This window comes from Lissotriton helveticus, chromosome 5_1 (assembly GCF_964261635.1).
Source record: "Lissotriton helveticus chromosome 5_1, aLisHel1.1, whole genome shotgun sequence".
Lineage (NCBI taxonomy): Eukaryota > Metazoa > Chordata > Amphibia > Caudata > Salamandridae > Lissotriton > Lissotriton helveticus.
This window is the reverse complement of record NC_136065.1, coordinates 2135646612-2135664969: the sequence shown is the minus strand read 5'-3', so window position 1 is coordinate 2135664969 and position 18358 is coordinate 2135646612. Positions and strand designations below refer to the sequence as shown.

Below are 18358 nucleotides of genomic sequence, written 5' to 3'. Positions count from 1 at the left end.
GCCAACTAAGATCATCCATTCAAGCCCTCGCCGCAGTCCCGCGCATCCGAAAAACCACCATGGGTGGCAGATCCTTCTCCTTCCTGGCTGCCAAGACCTGGAACTCACTCCCCACCCACCTCCGCCTTACTCAAAATCACATCTCCTTCAGAAAAGAACTGAAAACTTGGTTATTCGAGAAACAATGAACCCCTCCCTCTAGCGCCTTGAGACCCTCTGGGTGAGTAGTGCGCTCTACAAATGCCTGAACTTGAACTTGAACTTGAACCAATCCAATACCCACTGCTTGCCATGCTGACACCAGGTGCAAGGGACACTTAAACATGCTGTGAACCACAGTGACCTGCTGCAGGTGCATTCCTACAAATCAATTGGCTGCAGGATACACTCTTACTGGGGGAGTGAGCCACACCCACAGCAGCTGCATAAGTGGCAACCAAACCTATGGGGCGCATCCAAAATCTGCTGGGAGGCACTCCAGATTCCTGGCGCTAGGCGCAGTGAGGCATACTCACTCCTATTGTGAGGCATACTCACTCCTATTGTGAGGCACACTCACACCTCCCGCAGGGCCATGCCGACAATTGCAGCGCAACTTACACCAGCCAAGAGGAACACCCACAGAGTACAGACCTCCCAGACTGCAAGGTGTAGCACACTCTGATTTGCAAGAACAGCAGTCAGTTGTTGGCTTTGCGCCATCTCAATATTAGCACGAGACATGCATACTACAAAGTACACTTTCACTAGCACTTAAGTACCCTTAATGCAGTTGCACTCAAACACAACAGGCCCATTGAGTGTTCAGGGGATCCAAGGGACGTCTACAGAGGTCATGCACTGCGCTTACAATGGCGAGGCACACTTACATCGGTTGTGCTGCACATAATTTACAGCGATGTTGGTAGGAACAAAAGACGTTTCGCTGTCTTTCTTCTTATTCTGTTGCTCTTGCAACAGTCTGGCTTTGGCTTCTTCTGTAGAAATTATATTCTTTATTTTTGCGCTGAGAAGTTAAAAAAAATGTGATGAAAAGTTTGGATGGACAACATACGGACGCAGAACGCTAATTTCTTATTTTTTCCTATCCAGGTTTAGTCAACATGCATTCCACTCCCGCTTAGAAGGTTGGAGGAACCTGCTCAACTTCTTTAGGGCACCTGAACACCCACTGTGGTCTTAACAACTCCACACAGACACCCATAGAAAGCTGGAGCTGGCTGTACGTACTCTATGCCCAGATCCACCTCCGGAATGCCGCTGAGCATCTGGTTGGACAACATCTCCTCAGTCCTCTTCGCAGATGAGACATTGATGCTATCGGGCAGCTCATACAGGCAGTCCTCTGCGTTCTTCAGCTTCACCTTCTTCTCCTCGTTCTCCACAATCCCCTTCCTCTTCTTCAGCTCGGTTTCGATGTACTTCATCCTGCCGCCACAACCAACAAACAATCATTACTCAGCTTAGACAACTGGACATTTGTTCCTGGTAAATGTGTTTTAGTCTACACTCTCTGCCTGAATTAACTACACAACGGAAGCGACAGAAAAGAAAGGAGTAGCACACAATAAAACTCCTGAACAAATAAACTGCTGTTCACTCCAACAGTCACTCACAGTCACTCCAACAGTCACTCACAGTGACGCATACAGTCCCTTTGACAATCACTCAGTCATGCAGACAGTCACTCCAAAAGTCAGTTGCAGTGACTCATACCGTCCCTTAAGCAGTCACTCACAGTTCTGCATACAGCCACTTCAACAGTCATTCAGTCGCGCATACAGTCACTCCAACAGTCACTCACAGTCTCACATAACATCAATATCTACTCATGAAGAAAACTTACACAAACAATTCAACAAGCAACTATAGTCATGTACCGCAAAGCACCCACACAGGTCTCAAAGCAGGTGCTTGGACCAGGCATGCTTGCAGCAGGGCACACACAGGCCTGCAGCAAGGCAGTCCCATGCCAGCAGTGAGCCACACCAGATTCAGGACACTCTCACAATGGCTGCAAGAGACACAAACACTCATGCTGTTAAGTTGCTTAGCCTCTATCGCTAAGGTTTTTCCCCTTTTTCAGCTGTAAATATTAACCTCTTTATTTAAGTGTTCCCAAAATGTCTATAGTTTTGCAACCAACTGTAGTCTTGGATATGTGTGAACCATGGCAACGTATTGTTCATGGTACACCCATGATTTAGCCTGAATCCAATATGATACCAGCACTAGATTTCAGTGAGTTTAATAGCAATGTTGGAATATTTAATTCACGCATAAACAGTTATAGGCTGTAGTACTCTGTGATACTCAACTGTGCAATCCATGCCACCAGAGCCTTGAGGTTTGATGCTGGTCTTTGCTGCAGCTCAAGATCTGGGCGCTCAGTCTCTGAGGGTTGATCCACCCTCCCTCCACATGGAAGGAATGCCACTGAATAAAAACACTTAGATAATGCTGGTGGACAGTGCCATAGTAGGTGAACACACTATCACAGGGCGAGTATGATGCACACATTCTGATCTGTGCACTTACAGACTGTAGGCTGCATTGAATGTAGCACTTCTACTTCAGGTAATGAGACTGCAATGCTGTGTGTGTGCACGCGTGCTCGCCCAACCTACCACTTCAGGTATGGTCTTTGGGCTAAATAGGAGCTTTTAGTCCTGGGGCATATTCAATGTGACCCTGAAGATAGGAAATAGGACACAAATTGATTTTCACATCTCAGTAACCAATCTCTCCCACTCTGGCCAAAACACCAAATTAGAATTATTTACTGATGTCTAGGAAGAGTCTCGGCTCAATGTGTCCAGCGGACACTGAGACTTCTCTAGGACAAAGTTCACACGTTGGGGCAAGACCATCAAACTGAAGTACATCAACCAACCTTTCCTGTAGCCGATCCGAAGGCCATGGGCTGTTTGACATGCAATCAATGAAGGTCAAGTGCCTGTATGTAACTCTGTGCAAGATTGAAACCCTCATACTGAGGCTCTGCAGGCAAGTATGCACCCAAAGTCAAAAGCTAAAATGTCAACAGTACGATAGGCTCTGCTTCAAGAAAAAGACCAATATTCTCCAACACTCCTCCACCCACCCCACAAACCCCCCCTTTGAATCTCAAAGCCCCCTCCCACATGTCCCCCAAAGCATACATGTCAGCATCTTCATCTCGTCTGTTGGTTTCTGCTGAGAAGGAGGTTCCCAGATTCAAATCATCCTCTTCAGTAATCCTAAAATGAAAAACAAGAAAATATCAAATGAACAGAAGTTCTTAACACGCAGGAGCTGGCACAAGCTCTTCGCATGATAGAGCCCTCAGGGGACACTGCAGCTGCCAATGCCCAAAAGCTTATACTGGCACTTATGCAGAGACAAGAAATGTCAATCTGAAACTACCAACATGCTCCTACTCAGGGGTTATGAGGACACTACATGATTTACTGTCAGAGCCATCCATGGTCTACAGCCGGTCAGTAAGCCTGAGTGTTGGTCTTGTTCTCTGGCCAAGGTCTCATGTGTTTCACGCGAGAGACTCTCTAGAGGCTCCTAAAAGAGCCCAGGAGCAAAGCCTGCGACCCGACCACACAGTCTGAGGAGACTATCCCTATGCAGGTGCCTTGAATAAACTGACTGGCGCTGCACTAAATCTAGTGTTTGGTCGGACAATCTTTAGCATGCAGGGCTAAAAACTACCCCCACGCTCCATGCAGGACGGAAGCTCGACGGCCCGTCTCCAGTTGAAGTCAGGGCTCTGCGGTCCGCGCCACACTCACTTCTCCTTGCAGTCCTTCAGCTTCTTCATGTCGATCATTCCTCCGGTTTTAATCTTGAAGGGATCATCCTGCAAACACAAAGAAGACCGATTGCAGCAAACTACAGACCGTCATAAAAAGGATCACTTAGGATGTGCGGCTCCTGCCCTCTTTCCCTTGAGGTCCGCAGGGTGGCATTCAGTTTAATCATCTATCGAGCGACTATCACTCATATAAATGCCACACATGCATAAAAACCCACTTCAGAACCTGGTTCATATGGAAACATAAACCTAAGGATAGTTGTGCATTCATGCCTGCCTTGAAAGGGCAGATCAGATGTGGCCCAGGGCTAAAGCTTCAATACAGTGTCATTTACAAAATGTAGCCTGACAGCCATACTCAAATGGGAGGCTCAGTTGTACACGTACACACACACACACACACACACACACACACATACAAGCTGTATATGCCATAGGCCTACAGTCTGTGTACACGGACCCAGAGTGTGTGAGGCATACAGGCAGCGAGTGACAGGTTTACTTACTGGACTGTCAGTATGTATGAGCCCTCTCGTAGCCAAGGTGAACAACCTCAGAATCATCTAAAGATCAAGAGCAGTGCATGAAGAACATGTCCTAAGCACACGTGATATAAACACGTGACAAGTAGTACTTCATCACCCATGTTTCTCAGATTCATGTGGGGCGTTGTGCCCTGGTGAGATCACTCCACCTGCCACGGTCACCACTGGGGCCGGTTCCTGAACGTGCTCCCAAACCATGCTTCTGCACCCGAGAGCATTCTAGAGTGCAGGAGCACAGTTTGGGAGCACGTGTAGCACTCAGCAGTCTTGCCAGCGTACCTGCCTTCTCCTCGCTTAACCGCATGCGCGCTAGCGGTTTTCCCGCTGTGCGCTGCGTTTTTTTAAAACCCGCGTTACATGACGAGCTCAGCTCGTCATCAGCGTACGACAGGCGTACTTTATGACGAGCTGAGCTCGTCATGAGCGTCGAAGGGGTTAAGAACATTGATAGACCTCAGGGGTTCTAAAGTGCAGAAGCATGGTTTCAGAGCATGTGTAGCTGCCCTCTCCTCAATTACCATGCAAAAACCATGCTTCTGTACTCTTAAACCACTGAGGTCTACCAATGCTCTCAGGTGAAGAGAGGGCAGCTACACATGCTCCCAAACCGTGCTTCTTCACTATAGAAGCACTGAGGCCTACCAATGCTCTCAAGTGAAGAGAGGGCAGCTACACATGCTCCCAAACTGTGCTTCTTCACTATAGATCAAAAGAAATTGGCTAGGTGCACAGCGCGATAATTTGAAGTTTTCACAAATTTTGACTCTTTAACTGTTGAGTTTTTTATAGGTTGGGTGCTCCAGCAGGTAACGTATCCGGCCATATACGTTCTTAAATAGTGAAAAGAAATGTACGCACATAAATTATGAACGCATCCCTGCCTTTGGGCACTCCTTTTAGTTCTTCACAGAAGACTCAATTCAATTTAAGGTTCAATTATTCTTTATATATTTTCCTTTTCACTGTAATATTTTCATTCATATCCAGTAGAAGTTTTTTTGATTTACAATAGATTTAACATTTCATTAGCCGTTGCTCCAATGCATTTCGGGCCATCGCCCTTTTTCAAGGAGCTCTGAAAACAGAAATACACAATATGTAGCCCATCATTTATTTATTTATTTATTTATTCAAAGTTTTATATAGCGCGAACAGGATCCTTACAGATATCAGAGCGCTTCACAAAGACAGGGTAGGGGCAGTAGAGATAATGGGAACAGTATGATAGTCAATAACATGGTAATAACATGGATAATAAAAACATACATAAAACCAATCCAAATACAATCCATTAAGGAAGTAATATAGGACAGCATAAGTCATTGATCCCACTACAGAGGTGTTTAGGAGGATCAGTAAACCAACGTGTATCCGGTCTTGGTCGGTAGTAAGAGAGTAGCGTAGTAATGCCCCCAACAAGTAGCGTATAGTGCCAAGGGATAGGGTGAGCAGTGACATGAACCAATGCAGAGTCTCTGAACCAACCTCTATAACGATCAGGAGATCTTGGCCAGAAGGATTGTTTTCACCTCTTTCTTGAAGAGTGCAGTGGAGGAGATCAGCCTTGTTTCAGGCGGGAGCGCATTCCAGATCCTGGGTGCCATTCCTGAGAAGGAGCGCTTGTAAGTTTTCACTTTCCGGAATCTACGAGGTTTCAGGAGTAGATTTTTTGTACTCCTATTGGATCTCGAACCTCCTGATATAGACAGCTTTTGGGCGAGGTAGTTGGGTGCCTTGTGGTGTACGGCCGCGTGTGTCATCACTGCAATTTTTAGCTGTATTCTGGCTTCAAAAGGCAGCCATTTTAGAGACTTTAAGTCTGGGGATATGTGCGAATGCTTTCTAGATCCAGTAATGAGTCTCGCGGCAGCGTTCAGGGAGGCTCTTAAAGGTGCTGTTGTGGATAGCGGGAGACCGCTGAGGGCCGCAATTCCATAGTCTATTCGAGGGATGACTAAAGCCTGTACAGCCGTTTGGAAGTCTTTGGCCGGGAGGAAAGGTTTAATTTTCCTCAGCGTGTTAATTTGGAAATTAGCTGCTTTTGTGGCATTGCTGACGTGCTGCTGCATGTTGAGCCTTGCGTCGAGTGTGATGCCTAGGGATTTCGCCGAGTCCACGATGGTAGGTTGGACATTGAGTGCTGTTAGGTTGTTGAGCCAGGTCTGGGTGGTGGAGATTTTCGCCGGAGGTGAGATGAGTAGGAACTCAGTTTTCAGGGCATTTAGTTTGAGGTGATTAACGGCCAGCCAGGATTGGGTGTTGATAAGCGTGGAGTTCAGATGTTTGATATCTTCCGGGGATTGTAACTTTAGATAGAGTTGTGTGTCATCAGCGTACATATGAAATTGAACATTGGATGCTTGAAGCAAGGTGGCGAGCGGTTCCATAACGAGGTTGAACAGTGTGGGGGAGAGGGAGGATCCTTGTGGGACACCTAGATCTGCAGGCACAGGTGTAGATAGCACATTGTCGATCTTGAACCTCTGAGACCGGTTGTGAAGGAAGGACGAAAACCACTTGAGAACAGTTCCCGATAGCCCCATTCTAGTACTTAGCAGCTCCAGCAAATTCTCATGCTTGACCGTGTCAAATGCTGAGGAGAGGTCAAGAAGGATGAGGAGGCAGGACTCATTGCGGTCCAGAATTTGGAGGGCATCATCAGTTATGTGTGTCATTGCTGTTTCCGTGCTATGTTTCGCTCTGAAGCCTGATTGATGAGGGTTGAGGAGGTCAAATTGATCAATGTGTTTTGTTAGTTGGAGTTGGACACATTTCTCCAGCAGTTTGGCCAGGGTGGGGATATTGGTGATGGGCCGATAGTTGTTTAGGTCAGCCGGATCAGCTGTAGGTTTCTTGAGTATAGGCGTGACTTGCCCCACCTTAAGGGAGTCTGGAATGTGGCCTTGTTGCAGAGAGCTGTTGATGATCTTGGTCCAGAGAGGGAGGAGCAAGGGGATAAAGTCTTTTACAGCATTAGCAGGTAGAGGGTCTGAGAGGTGATTAGAGGGCTTCAAGGTGTAGAGCAGTTTGTGAATTGCTTCTTCCGAGTAGGTATCGAAGTGCTGCCAGGAGGCCTTGTTTTTAGGTTGAGTGTCTGCCATTCTGGTGTGGTTGGGGTATCTGCTTACATCCAAGATGAGGTCATTTCTTATGTTGTCAGTCTTTAGTTTAAAGAAAGCAGAGAAGGCTTCACAGTGTGGGGTGTCATTTGTTGTGCTGTTTGATTGAGTGGGTTGTGCCTTTGTTTGAGTCTTGATAAGCTCGAACAGCTTTCTTGGCCTGTTCTTCGCTTGGTCCAACTGGCGGCTGAAGAAATCCGACTTTGTGCGCTTTATTTTCCTAAAGTAGGCATTTCTCTTGTTCTTAAGCTTTCTGAGATGCAGTGCTGAGGGATCCGATCTCCAGGTGCGCTCTGCCATTCGCATATTACGCCTTTCGTCATTGAGACTATCATCATACCAGGGGTTAGACATTTTGGTGGAGACTCTCTTCAGTTGCAGAGGGGCGACTTCATTGACTATTGTATTCATAGAGTCAAGGTAGTGGTCAGTCAGTGATTGAACATATCAATGTATCACACTAATACAATAACGAAAACCTGCATTCAAATTCTTGTACATTTTGTGTCCCAGTGTTTATTGTGGCGAATCGCGAGTGAACTGTGCTCAGGTGATAGAACTTATGTGGTACGGTGATAAGCCCATGCTAGTTAAAAGGGTTGCACTTACGTGAAACGATATGTGGAACGCTTTGCGTTAACTGTAAATAAAATAAGAGGATGTTTGTTAATAATACCTCCGGGGGCCGAGCTTCACGCCATGTGACAAACATGATGGCACGTATCGTGTCCAAAAAAACTTGTAATCGACTTACTTGACGAATTCTCTAACAGCTTTCTCGAATTTCAAAGCTGCAAGCGCGGAAACCCGAACTCGCGTTTACCGGTCCTCACAGGGAGGGAAAGCTAGTCAAACGGGTATTGCGGTTTACTAACGCGGAAGTGTAGTAAACGTTTTGTGATTGGCTCAACGAATGTTCGTTGTGATGCTGGTAATAAAAAACGGACTACATCAAAAAGTGCACCGTATGATGGTCGTGGCCATGTTAGATGTGTGTGGTAGGGTGTACAGTTCACTGTGTTTTAAACAGGGTAAATATAAATGTCATAATCATATATGTGTTATAGTACCATATAATACAAAAACGCTATGTCATCAATAAATACAGGTCAGTTTAAAGTACGAGTTTTCGCATTCATGTGTATATTGTAATAACGGGTGGCACAAAGGGGTTTTGCAGTAGGATACCACCAATTGAATGGTTTACAGGAAGCAACTAAATTCAATTTGGTCATTCAGCCCGAATGGCTTTAAGGTCTGAAGGCGGTATATCCAGGCTATTTCCCGCTGTAATAGAGCCTTATTATTGTCCTTGCCTTCTTTTTTTGTCAATGATCTCTAATACCAGAAATTTAAGTTGAGCAATACTATGTTTTTGTTCCAAAAAATGCATTGCAATGTTCGATTTTTCATTCTTGGTGCGAATATTCGATTTGTGTTCGTTTAGCCGCACTTTAATTTTTCTTTCTGTTTTGCCAATGTAAATTTTCCCACATGGGCATTTCAACAGGTAAATTAGATTGGACGAGTCACAGGTAGCACTGACGTTTAGTTTGATGTTAGTGCCCTTCATAGGGTGGCTTATGGAGTTCCCTTTAATTACGTTGTTGCAACTGTTGCAGTTTAAACATGGGCGAGTACCTTTCGCTTGTGTTCGAGTCATAGGTTCTTTAGAGAGAATCTCTATAAATCTATTGTAAATCAAAAAACCTTCTACTGGATATGAATGAAAATATTACAGTGAAAAGGAAAATATATAAAGAATAATTGAACCTTAAATTGAATGGAGTCTTCTGTGAAGAACTAAAAGGAGTGCCCAAAGGCAGGGATGCGTTCATAATTTATGTGCGTACATTTCTTTTCACTATTTAAGAACGTATATGGCCGGATACGTTACCTGCTGGAGCACCCAACCTATAAAAAACTCAACAGTTAAAGAGTCAAAATTTGTGAAAACTTCAAATTATCGCTCTGTGCACCTAGCCAATTTCTTTTGACCTATATTTAAGTATACCGCCCCCTTTGGCTGGTAGCACGCCCAACAGCATCAATATGCAATATGATGAAATTTCGAGAACCACTCAAGCCAGAGCTAGCACTCTAGCATATGGAGATGAAGAAACGGAACGGATATATGCCCTTATCAATGAAGACCTAGCACAAGAAACAACAGGCCGCACAAAGGAAGAATGCATTAGACAACTGTTATACTTATCTAGACGCAGAATCAACCAAAAATTGCATGCCAATACCTTAATTAAATACCATAGAGCATTACGAATACCCCGTGGCCTCCGGATAGCACTCAAACCATCTTTATGCAAGAACTCCAAAACTTTCCAAGAGAAATGGAATGCGATCCTCAACAAATGAAGTCTGGACCTTATTCTATTAATTGTAGAAGAATTGTCTGATATACTAGTGGAACTCACTAAGGAAATCAAAGAGATTGAGAAAGAGTTAGAGGAGTCTATCTCATCTGATGAATTGTCCAAAATTTTGGAAGACATTAACACACAACTTGAAAAACACACAAAGGAAATTAACGAAAGGAAGATCCGTAAGTTAAGGCGTGACACCTTGGACTACAAACTAGGTGAAGCCTACACCTGGGCGGATATATATGCCCAGAGACGTCGCAATAAGCCCTACAGTCAACAAACAGATACCTCATCATCGGGGAGTGAGTTTTCTAGTCATCCACCCAGAAAAACAGGTACTGGTGCTAACGCACGAGGTAGTAACAAAGACATTAGTGAGCGATCAACTTCAGCAGAAGACAGGCCAACTACATCAGGGCCTTTTTTAGAGGAAGGCCAAAGCGAAACAAGAGACCCCGGAGGGGAAATAGAAAAGGAAAAAAGCCATCCCAACACGAGGAGTACAAAAAAGAGGATAACTTAGTGATCAATATATCTGACACCACGATAACTCCACATGAAATGAAATTATTACAAAAAGGCACATCCTTCATTCCAACCACATCCACGAGCCTATTGGAACTGGAAGTCAGCACATTTAAACTCGCACGTAAACTTCGATTACGTAATTTTTTTGAGAATGTGTTACCACCTACAATTGATACAAAATCCGACCAACTAATGGGTTTACGCCCCCCAAGTACTTACATACCACCATGTAGTCACAAAAGTATTGATATGTTTGAAACTTTAGTCAAACAGGACCTGACTAAAATAAATTATCAGAAAAAAGTCAAACAAAACATCACTCAAAATGACAAGGATACACTTAAAAAGATCGCTGGGAAAAAGGATATAAAATGCATCAAAGCGGATAAAGGCGGAGCTCTGGTAATTGTAAATACAAGCATGTATGCTCACAAAATCAATGAACACATCTCTGACCAAGACATATATATGCAACTTGAAGCAAATCCAACTACACAATTTAAAACAGTCCTAATGGAAATTCTAGCAAAAGCCCAGGAGTCTGGGGAGATTGACGAAAGGACAAAAAAAAAATTCTTATCGCTGGAACATCCGAAAAGCCCATCCATCAATATGACACCAAAAATCCATAAAAACTTAGAGGACCCTCCATTCAGGCCAATTGTGTCCACCAGAGGTTCCCTGCATGAACCGGTGGGAAAGTTCATAGATCGGTACCTCCAACCACTGGTCAAACAAATGAAAAGCTATGTAAAGGACACAACAGAGTTTCTAATTAAACTATCAGAAACCATCATTCAAGAAGGGGAAAATGTAATCCTGTGTACAGCAGATGTTAAAAGCTTATACACATCCATCCCCCATGAAGGAGGAATTGATGCAATTGAGAAGGCTATTTTGAACAGCAACATTGAAGACAGAATGCAATCCTTTCTCATGGAACTTAGGATATACACCTTGTATCATAGTTACATGAAAACAAGTGGTATTTGCAGCTATCTGGGATGTCCATGGGAAACTGTGCAGCGCCCACGTATGCCAACATATATATGCAAGAGTTCAAGACAACCAACATCTACGATAATCCCATTTGGAGAAAGAACTTAAAATTATTCGTCAGATACATCGACCATTTGTTCTTTATTTGGAACAAGCGTTAATAGAGTTGAATACCAAAAACAACAGAATTCAATTGACATGGCAGATTAGTGAGGATACCATCACATTTCTTGATGTGCACATCAATAAAACTGAAACAGGATTTGACACTGACTTATTTCGGAAAGAAACAGACCGCAACAATACGTTGCACTTTTCGAGTTTTCATCAAGGTTCATTAAAGTGGCACCTACCATACTCCCAGATGCTACGCGTCAAACGGATAGCATCAAATACAGAAGTATTCAAAAAACGGATGAAAGAAATGGGTTCTAGATTTCTTGAAAGAGGATACCCGGTTCAAATAGTCAAAGAGGCTGAAGAACGAGCAACTAAAATTTCAAGAGACAAAGCACTATCCAGAGTTACGAAAACGGAAGATACCAGGATGGTATTAGTTTCTAAATATTCAACACAAAGTGTAGCATAAAAAAAAATAATATTGAATCATTGGCGTATTTTGTCATCAGAACCAGAATTCAAGGATCTGTTCAAACTACCACCCATATTTGTATACACCAGAAACAACAACCTGAAGGAGATTCTCTCTAAAGAACCTATGACTCGAACACAAGCGAAAGGAACTTGCCCATGTTTAAACTGCAACAGTTGCAACAACGTAATTAAAGGGAACTCCATAAGCCACCCTATGAAGGGCACTAACATCAAACTAAACGTCAGTGCTACCTGTGACTCGTCCAATCTAATTAACCTGTTGAAATGCCCATGTGGGAAAATTTACATTGGAAAAACAGAAAGAAAAATTAAAGTGCGGCTAAACGAACACAAATCGAACATTCGCACTAAGAATGAAAAATCGAACATTGCAATGCATTTTTTGGAACAAAAACATAGTATTGCTCAACTTAAATTTCTGGTATTAGAGATCATTGACAAAAAAGAAGGCAAGGACAATAATAAGGCTCTATTACAGCGGGAAATAGCCTGGATATACCGCCTTCAGACCTTAAAGCCATTCAGGCTGAATGACCGAATTGAATTTAGTTGCTTCCTGTAAACCATTCAATTGGTGGTATCCTACTGCATAACCCCTTTGTGCCACCCCTTATTACAATATACACATAAATGTGAAAACTCGTACTTTAAACTGACCTGTATTTATTGATGACATAGCGTTTTTGTACTATATGGTACTATAACACATATATGATTATGACATTTATGTTTACCCTGTTTAAAACACAGTGAACTGTACACCCTACCACACACATCTAACATGGCCACGACCATCATACGGTGCACTTTTTGATGTAGTCCGTTTTTTATTACCAGCATCACTACGAACATTCGTTGAGCCAATCACAAAACGTTTACTACACTTCCGCGTTAGTAAACCGCAATACCCGTTTGACTAGCTATCACTCCCTGTGAGGACCGGTAAACGCGAGTTCGGGTTTCCGCGCTTGCAGCTTTGAAATTCGAGAAAGCTGTTAGAGAATTCGTCAAGTAAGTCGATTACAAGTTTTTTTGGGCACGATACGTGCCATCATATTTGTCACATGGCGTGAACCTCGGCCCCCGGAGGTATTATTAACTGAAACATCCTCTTATTTTATTTACAGTTAACGCAAAGCATTCCACATATCGTTTCACGTAAGTGCAACCCTTCTAACTAGCATGGGCTTTCACACGATCTCGCAGTCTATTATCACCGTACCACCATAAGTTCTATCACCTGAGCACAGTTCACTCGCGATTCGCCACAATAAACACTGGGACACAAAATGTACAAGAATTTGAATGCAGGTTTTTGTTATTGTATTAGTGTGATACATTGATATGATGGGCTACATATTGTGTATTTCTGTTTTCAGAGCTCCTTGAAAAAGGGCGATGGCCCGAAATGCATTGGAGCAACGGCTAATGAAATGTTAAATCTATTGTAAATCAAAAAAACTTCTACTGGATATGAATGAAAATATTACAGTGAAAAGGAAAATATATAAAGAATAATTGAACCTTAAATTGAATTGAGTCTTATGTGAAGAACTAAAAGGAGTGCCCAAAGGCAGGGATGCGTTCATAATTTATGTGCGTACATTTCTTTTCACTTCTTCACTATAGAACCACTGAGGTCTACCAATGCTCTCAGGTGAAGAGAGGGCAGCTACACATGCTCCCAAACCGTGCTTCTTCACTATAGAACCACTGAGGTCTACCAATGCTCTCAAGTGAAGAGAGGGCAGCTACACATGCTCCCAAACCGTGCTTCTTCACTATAGAACCACTGAGGTCTACCAATGCTCTCAAGTGAAGAGAGGGCAGCTACACATGCTCTCAAACCGTGCTTCTTCACTATAGAACCACTGAGGTCTACCAATGCTCTCAAGTGAAGAGAGGGCAGCTACACATGCTCTCAAACCGTGCTTCTTCACTATAGAAGCACTGAGGCCTACCAATGCTCTCAAGTGAAGAGAGGGCAGCTACACATGCTTCCAAACCGTGCTTCTTCCATATAGAACCACTGAGGTCTACCAATGCTCTCAAGTGAAGAGAGGGCAGCTACACATGCTCCCAAACCGTGCTTCTTCCATATAGAACCACTGAGGTCTACCAATGCTCTCAAGTGAAGAGAGGGCAGTTACCCTGAAAACGCTACACATGCTCCCAACTGTACATCCATGCCCTATAAAGCTGCTGATAGCTGGGCTCTGCGTTTGCTCCTTTTGTACTCAACTACCCTGATGGCGCTGTCCACATATACAATGCTCTTAGTGAAGTGAAAGGAGGGGGGCAGATCCATATGAGGACTGCTGGGCTCTGTATAGGCTCCCTTAGGATTCAGCTGTACTGGCAAAGCTGCTGAGATCAACTTATTTACCCTCACCCGAGCACTTGGGTGCTAAAGTGCTCCAAGTGGAGGCTTCACCTCTGGCTGGACAACCAATCTCAATGCGTGTTCCCAGTGAGTGGTCTCCCCTGCACAACTACCCACTTCTACATGTTCTCAATTGGAGGCTTTGAATCTGGCAGGACTGAACAGCTCTACATAGTCATTTACCCAGTGGATTATTCTGCCCTCAGAGACCTACCCTCCCCCACTTCTCTACCTCATACCAATCATTGACTCGTTCACTTACAAAGATGCTCCTTCAGCCTCTTGGACGGCAGACATTTATTCTAAACAATACTTTTTGTACCTCAAATCAAAAACCTTAACATAGCTGTATGGGATAGTTCTAATTATCAAGGACGTCATTGAAAAACTTCTATACCACGGAAATTAACCTCAATACTCAACAAAGCTGTCGCCATCCAAGAAACCTACATCTACGAAATCCCATCTGAGAAACTTACATCAACGACATCATCCTCTGGTGCCTTCTCCCCCACCAACAGTGCTGCAGCACTAGGAAACAAAAGTAGGACACCATTAGGGAAAAGGCAAAGGAGAAACACACTTGCTTGTTTGTTTCATAGGTACTTTAGGAAAGGAGCTGCCATATGCAGTTCACAAATGCATAAAAAAGGCGTCTACAGTTTATTAATCAGTGGATCAAATTTAAAGAGAGAAACATTTAAGAAACTATTTGGTGTCAGTGTAACAGCGATTTGCTTCCCTAGGTTACATTTGTTGGAAAAACTGCTATTTGTATGAGGGCAATTGAAGTAAAAATGTGAGCACTCGTCATAACAAAAATCTAAGTGAAAGGCAATTGTTGCATATGGAGGAAAAAGAAGGAAAGAATCCAAGACACACAAAACCCAGGGTTCAACAGAAAATGAAAAGTGGGTCAAACATCACGGGAACAGAATGAACCCCAAATCAGACAACAAGCATCAGTCCAAGGGGTTACTGAACAAAAGGCAGCGTCTTCAGACCAAGGGGGTTAGTGAACAAGAGTACGCATCATCAGACCAAGTGGTTACTGAACAAGAGGACGCATCATCAGACCAAGGGGATACAGAACAAGAGGACGTGTCTTATGGCCAAGGGATTACTGAACGAGAGGACGCGTCATTAGACCAAGGAGTTACTGAACAAGAGGATGCATTATCAGACCAAGGGGTTACTGAACGAGAGGACGCGTCATCAGACCAAGGGGGTACTGAATGAGGGGCGCGTCATCAGACCAAGGGGGGACTGAACGAGGGGACGCGTCATCAGACCAAGGGGGTACTAAATGAGGGGACGCATCATCAGACCAAGGGGGTACTGAACAAAACGCCACGTCATCAGACCAAGGGGGTACTGAACAAAACGCCGCGTCATCAGACCAAGGGGGTACTGAACAAAAGGCCGCGTCATCAGACCAAGGGATTTAGTCAACAAGAGGACACATCATCATTCCAAGGGGTTTCTGAACAAGGAGGCACCTTCAGACCAAGGGGATACTGAACAACAGGACCTGTCTTCAGGCCAAGGGATTTTTGACACACCCAGAAAGCCAACGGCAGACTCCAAATGCCGCACTAACCTCTATCCGTTCCCCAATGATTACTCTCAATGTCAGTAGGTATACGGTGTGCACAGACAGCTCCTGCACCCTCCATTGAAGGGTGCAACCCTTGGCCGGGAAACAAAACTGCGAAAATAGTGGAGCGGTGCACTCCCAAGATACTATAAGTATTACTTTTTGCTGCAAACACTGCTGCGACTTTCTGAGCTTTCCACTGCGGGCCCTCATCATGGCACTTATGTAGCATCCCGGTGAACTCACTGTGTGACGCCACCCTGACTTCCTGGAACATACCAACTGATATTATTTCACTGTACACACTTCATGCCCTGACGAAGTTCTTTTCAAGAACGAAACGCGTTGGCTGATGTACATGTTTATGCAATTGGATTGACTTAAATAAAGACTTTTTCTACGAAGGAACTGATCAAGCTTCATTATTAAGTCTTATAGTATCTTAGGAGTGCACCGCTCCACTATTTTCGCAGGCCAAGGGATTACTGAATGAGAGGATGCGTCATCAGACCAAGGGGGTACTGAACAAGGGGACGCGTCATCAGACCAAGGGGGTACTGAATGAGGGGACACGTCATTAGGCCAAGGGGGTACTGAACGAGGGGACGCGTCATCAGACCAAGGGGGTACTGAACGAGGGGACGCGTCATCAGACCAAGGGGGTACTGAACGAGGGGACGCGTCATCAGACCAAGGGGGTACTGAACGAGGGGACGCGTCATCAGACCAAAGGGGTTAGTGAACAAGAGGACCCGTCATCAGAACAAGTGGTTACTGAACAAGAGGACGCATCATCAGTCCAAAGGGTTTCTGAACAAGGATGCATCTTCAGGCCAAGGGATTACTGAACGAGAGGGCGAGTCAGTAGGCCAAGGGGTTACTGACGAGGGGACGTGCCATCAGACCAAGGCGTTACTGAACTAGAGGAAACATCATCAGACCAAGGGGTTACTGAACGAGAAGACACGTCATCTGACCTAGGGGTTACTGAACAAGAGGACGCGCCATCAGACCAAAGGGTTACTGAACAGAGGACGCAACAGACCAAGGGGTTACTGAACAAGAGAATGCGTCATCAGACCAAGGGGTTACTGAACAAGAGGATGCGTCATCAGACCAAGGGGTTACTGAACAAGAGGATGCGTCATCAGACCAAGGGGTTACTGAACAAGAGGATGCGTCATCAGACCAAGGGGTTACTGAACAAGAGAATGCATCATTAGGCCAAGGGGTTACTGAATGAGGGGATGCGCCATCAGACCAAGGGGTTACTGAACTAGAGGAAACATCATCAGACCAAGGGGTTACTGAAAGAGAAGACACGTCATATGACCTAGGGGTTACTGAAGAAGAGGACGGGTCATCAGACCAAGGGGTTACTGAACAAGAGGACATCATCAGACCAAAGGGTTACTGAACAATAAGATGCATCATTAGACCAAGGGATTCCTGAACAAGAGGACGCATCATCATACCAAGGGGTTACTGAACAAGAGTGTAGTATGGCCGTTAGGGTCATTGTCGACATTGCTAAGTTAGCATGAGCTCTGCTGCAATGATGCTGCTTTTGCACACATTACTACATGACTTTATTATGCACAACTCGTTTGTGCCTTTCACATGAGAACTGTCTGCTTTCTGCGTTCCCTGCATGTTCTTGGAGTTTAGTCTGAACACGGAGTACAAGGTAGATAAGCGATGCCCCTTGTTATTCTGTTCTGGTCAGTCCCTAGCACTTAGAGAAAACAGGCTACACAGCTGCAGATGCTGGAAACTCGTGCTTTGATATTATGGGGTTGCATGTTTGTTTAATACACACTTGGAGAGGGATCTTTCCAGGGAGAAGAGCTACGCGGTTCCTATGATGTAAAACTATGATTTAGGTGTTAAACCTGAGACGGGTCGGGGACAATCGGTATTTGCCCGGCGGTATTGCCTCTGTGACCCTCTAGTTATTTAATCAATGAAGAGGCAGGCGCTGGAGACTGGAAAGCAGGAAACAAGGTTTTTTTATTCTCTCCGGAGGAGAACACAACAAAACGGGCAGAAGGTATCGTTCTGAGGTGCTCTAGCTACATTTCTGAGGCCTGGCCTCTTATACACTGTTTTATGACTTTATTGCAGATTACATATTCATGTTAAAGCTTTGATGTATGGAAAAGACATTCCCGGAACTCCCCTTTGGGCCCGTTCCCACACACATTTACAGTTGAAGTCCCCACCCTAGTCACAACAGGTGATGAGTATCGCGCAGCTGGATATTCCGTCGATTCACGGAATGTGGGGGGTTTGATCGGATCTCATGGAGTGGGGGCTTTGATCAACCCGGGGATCCTTTGGTGGGGGAAGCTTTCTATTGTACGGGGAGGGGCAAGGAATGGTATCG

The 18358-nt window shown here is 44.5% G+C and overlaps 1 protein-coding gene across 1 annotated transcript in view; it reads right to left on the bottom strand.

Moving 5' to 3' along the window:
* Positions 1 to 18358, bottom strand: part of C5_1H9orf78 (chromosome 5_1 C9orf78 homolog) — a 65425-nt gene that overhangs the window by 22320 nt on the left and 24747 nt on the right. Inside the window, exons 3-7 of the mRNA XM_078646240.1 lie at positions 14855 to 14906; positions 3783 to 3850; positions 3162 to 3239; positions 1231 to 1428; positions 870 to 1006 (exon numbers count right to left, since the gene is read on the bottom strand). Of these exons, the coding sequence (XP_078502366.1) occupies positions 870 to 1006; positions 1231 to 1428; positions 3162 to 3239; positions 3783 to 3850; positions 14855 to 14906 (533 nt within the window). The remainder of the gene's footprint in view (positions 1 to 869; positions 1007 to 1230; positions 1429 to 3161; positions 3240 to 3782; positions 3851 to 14854; positions 14907 to 18358) is intronic.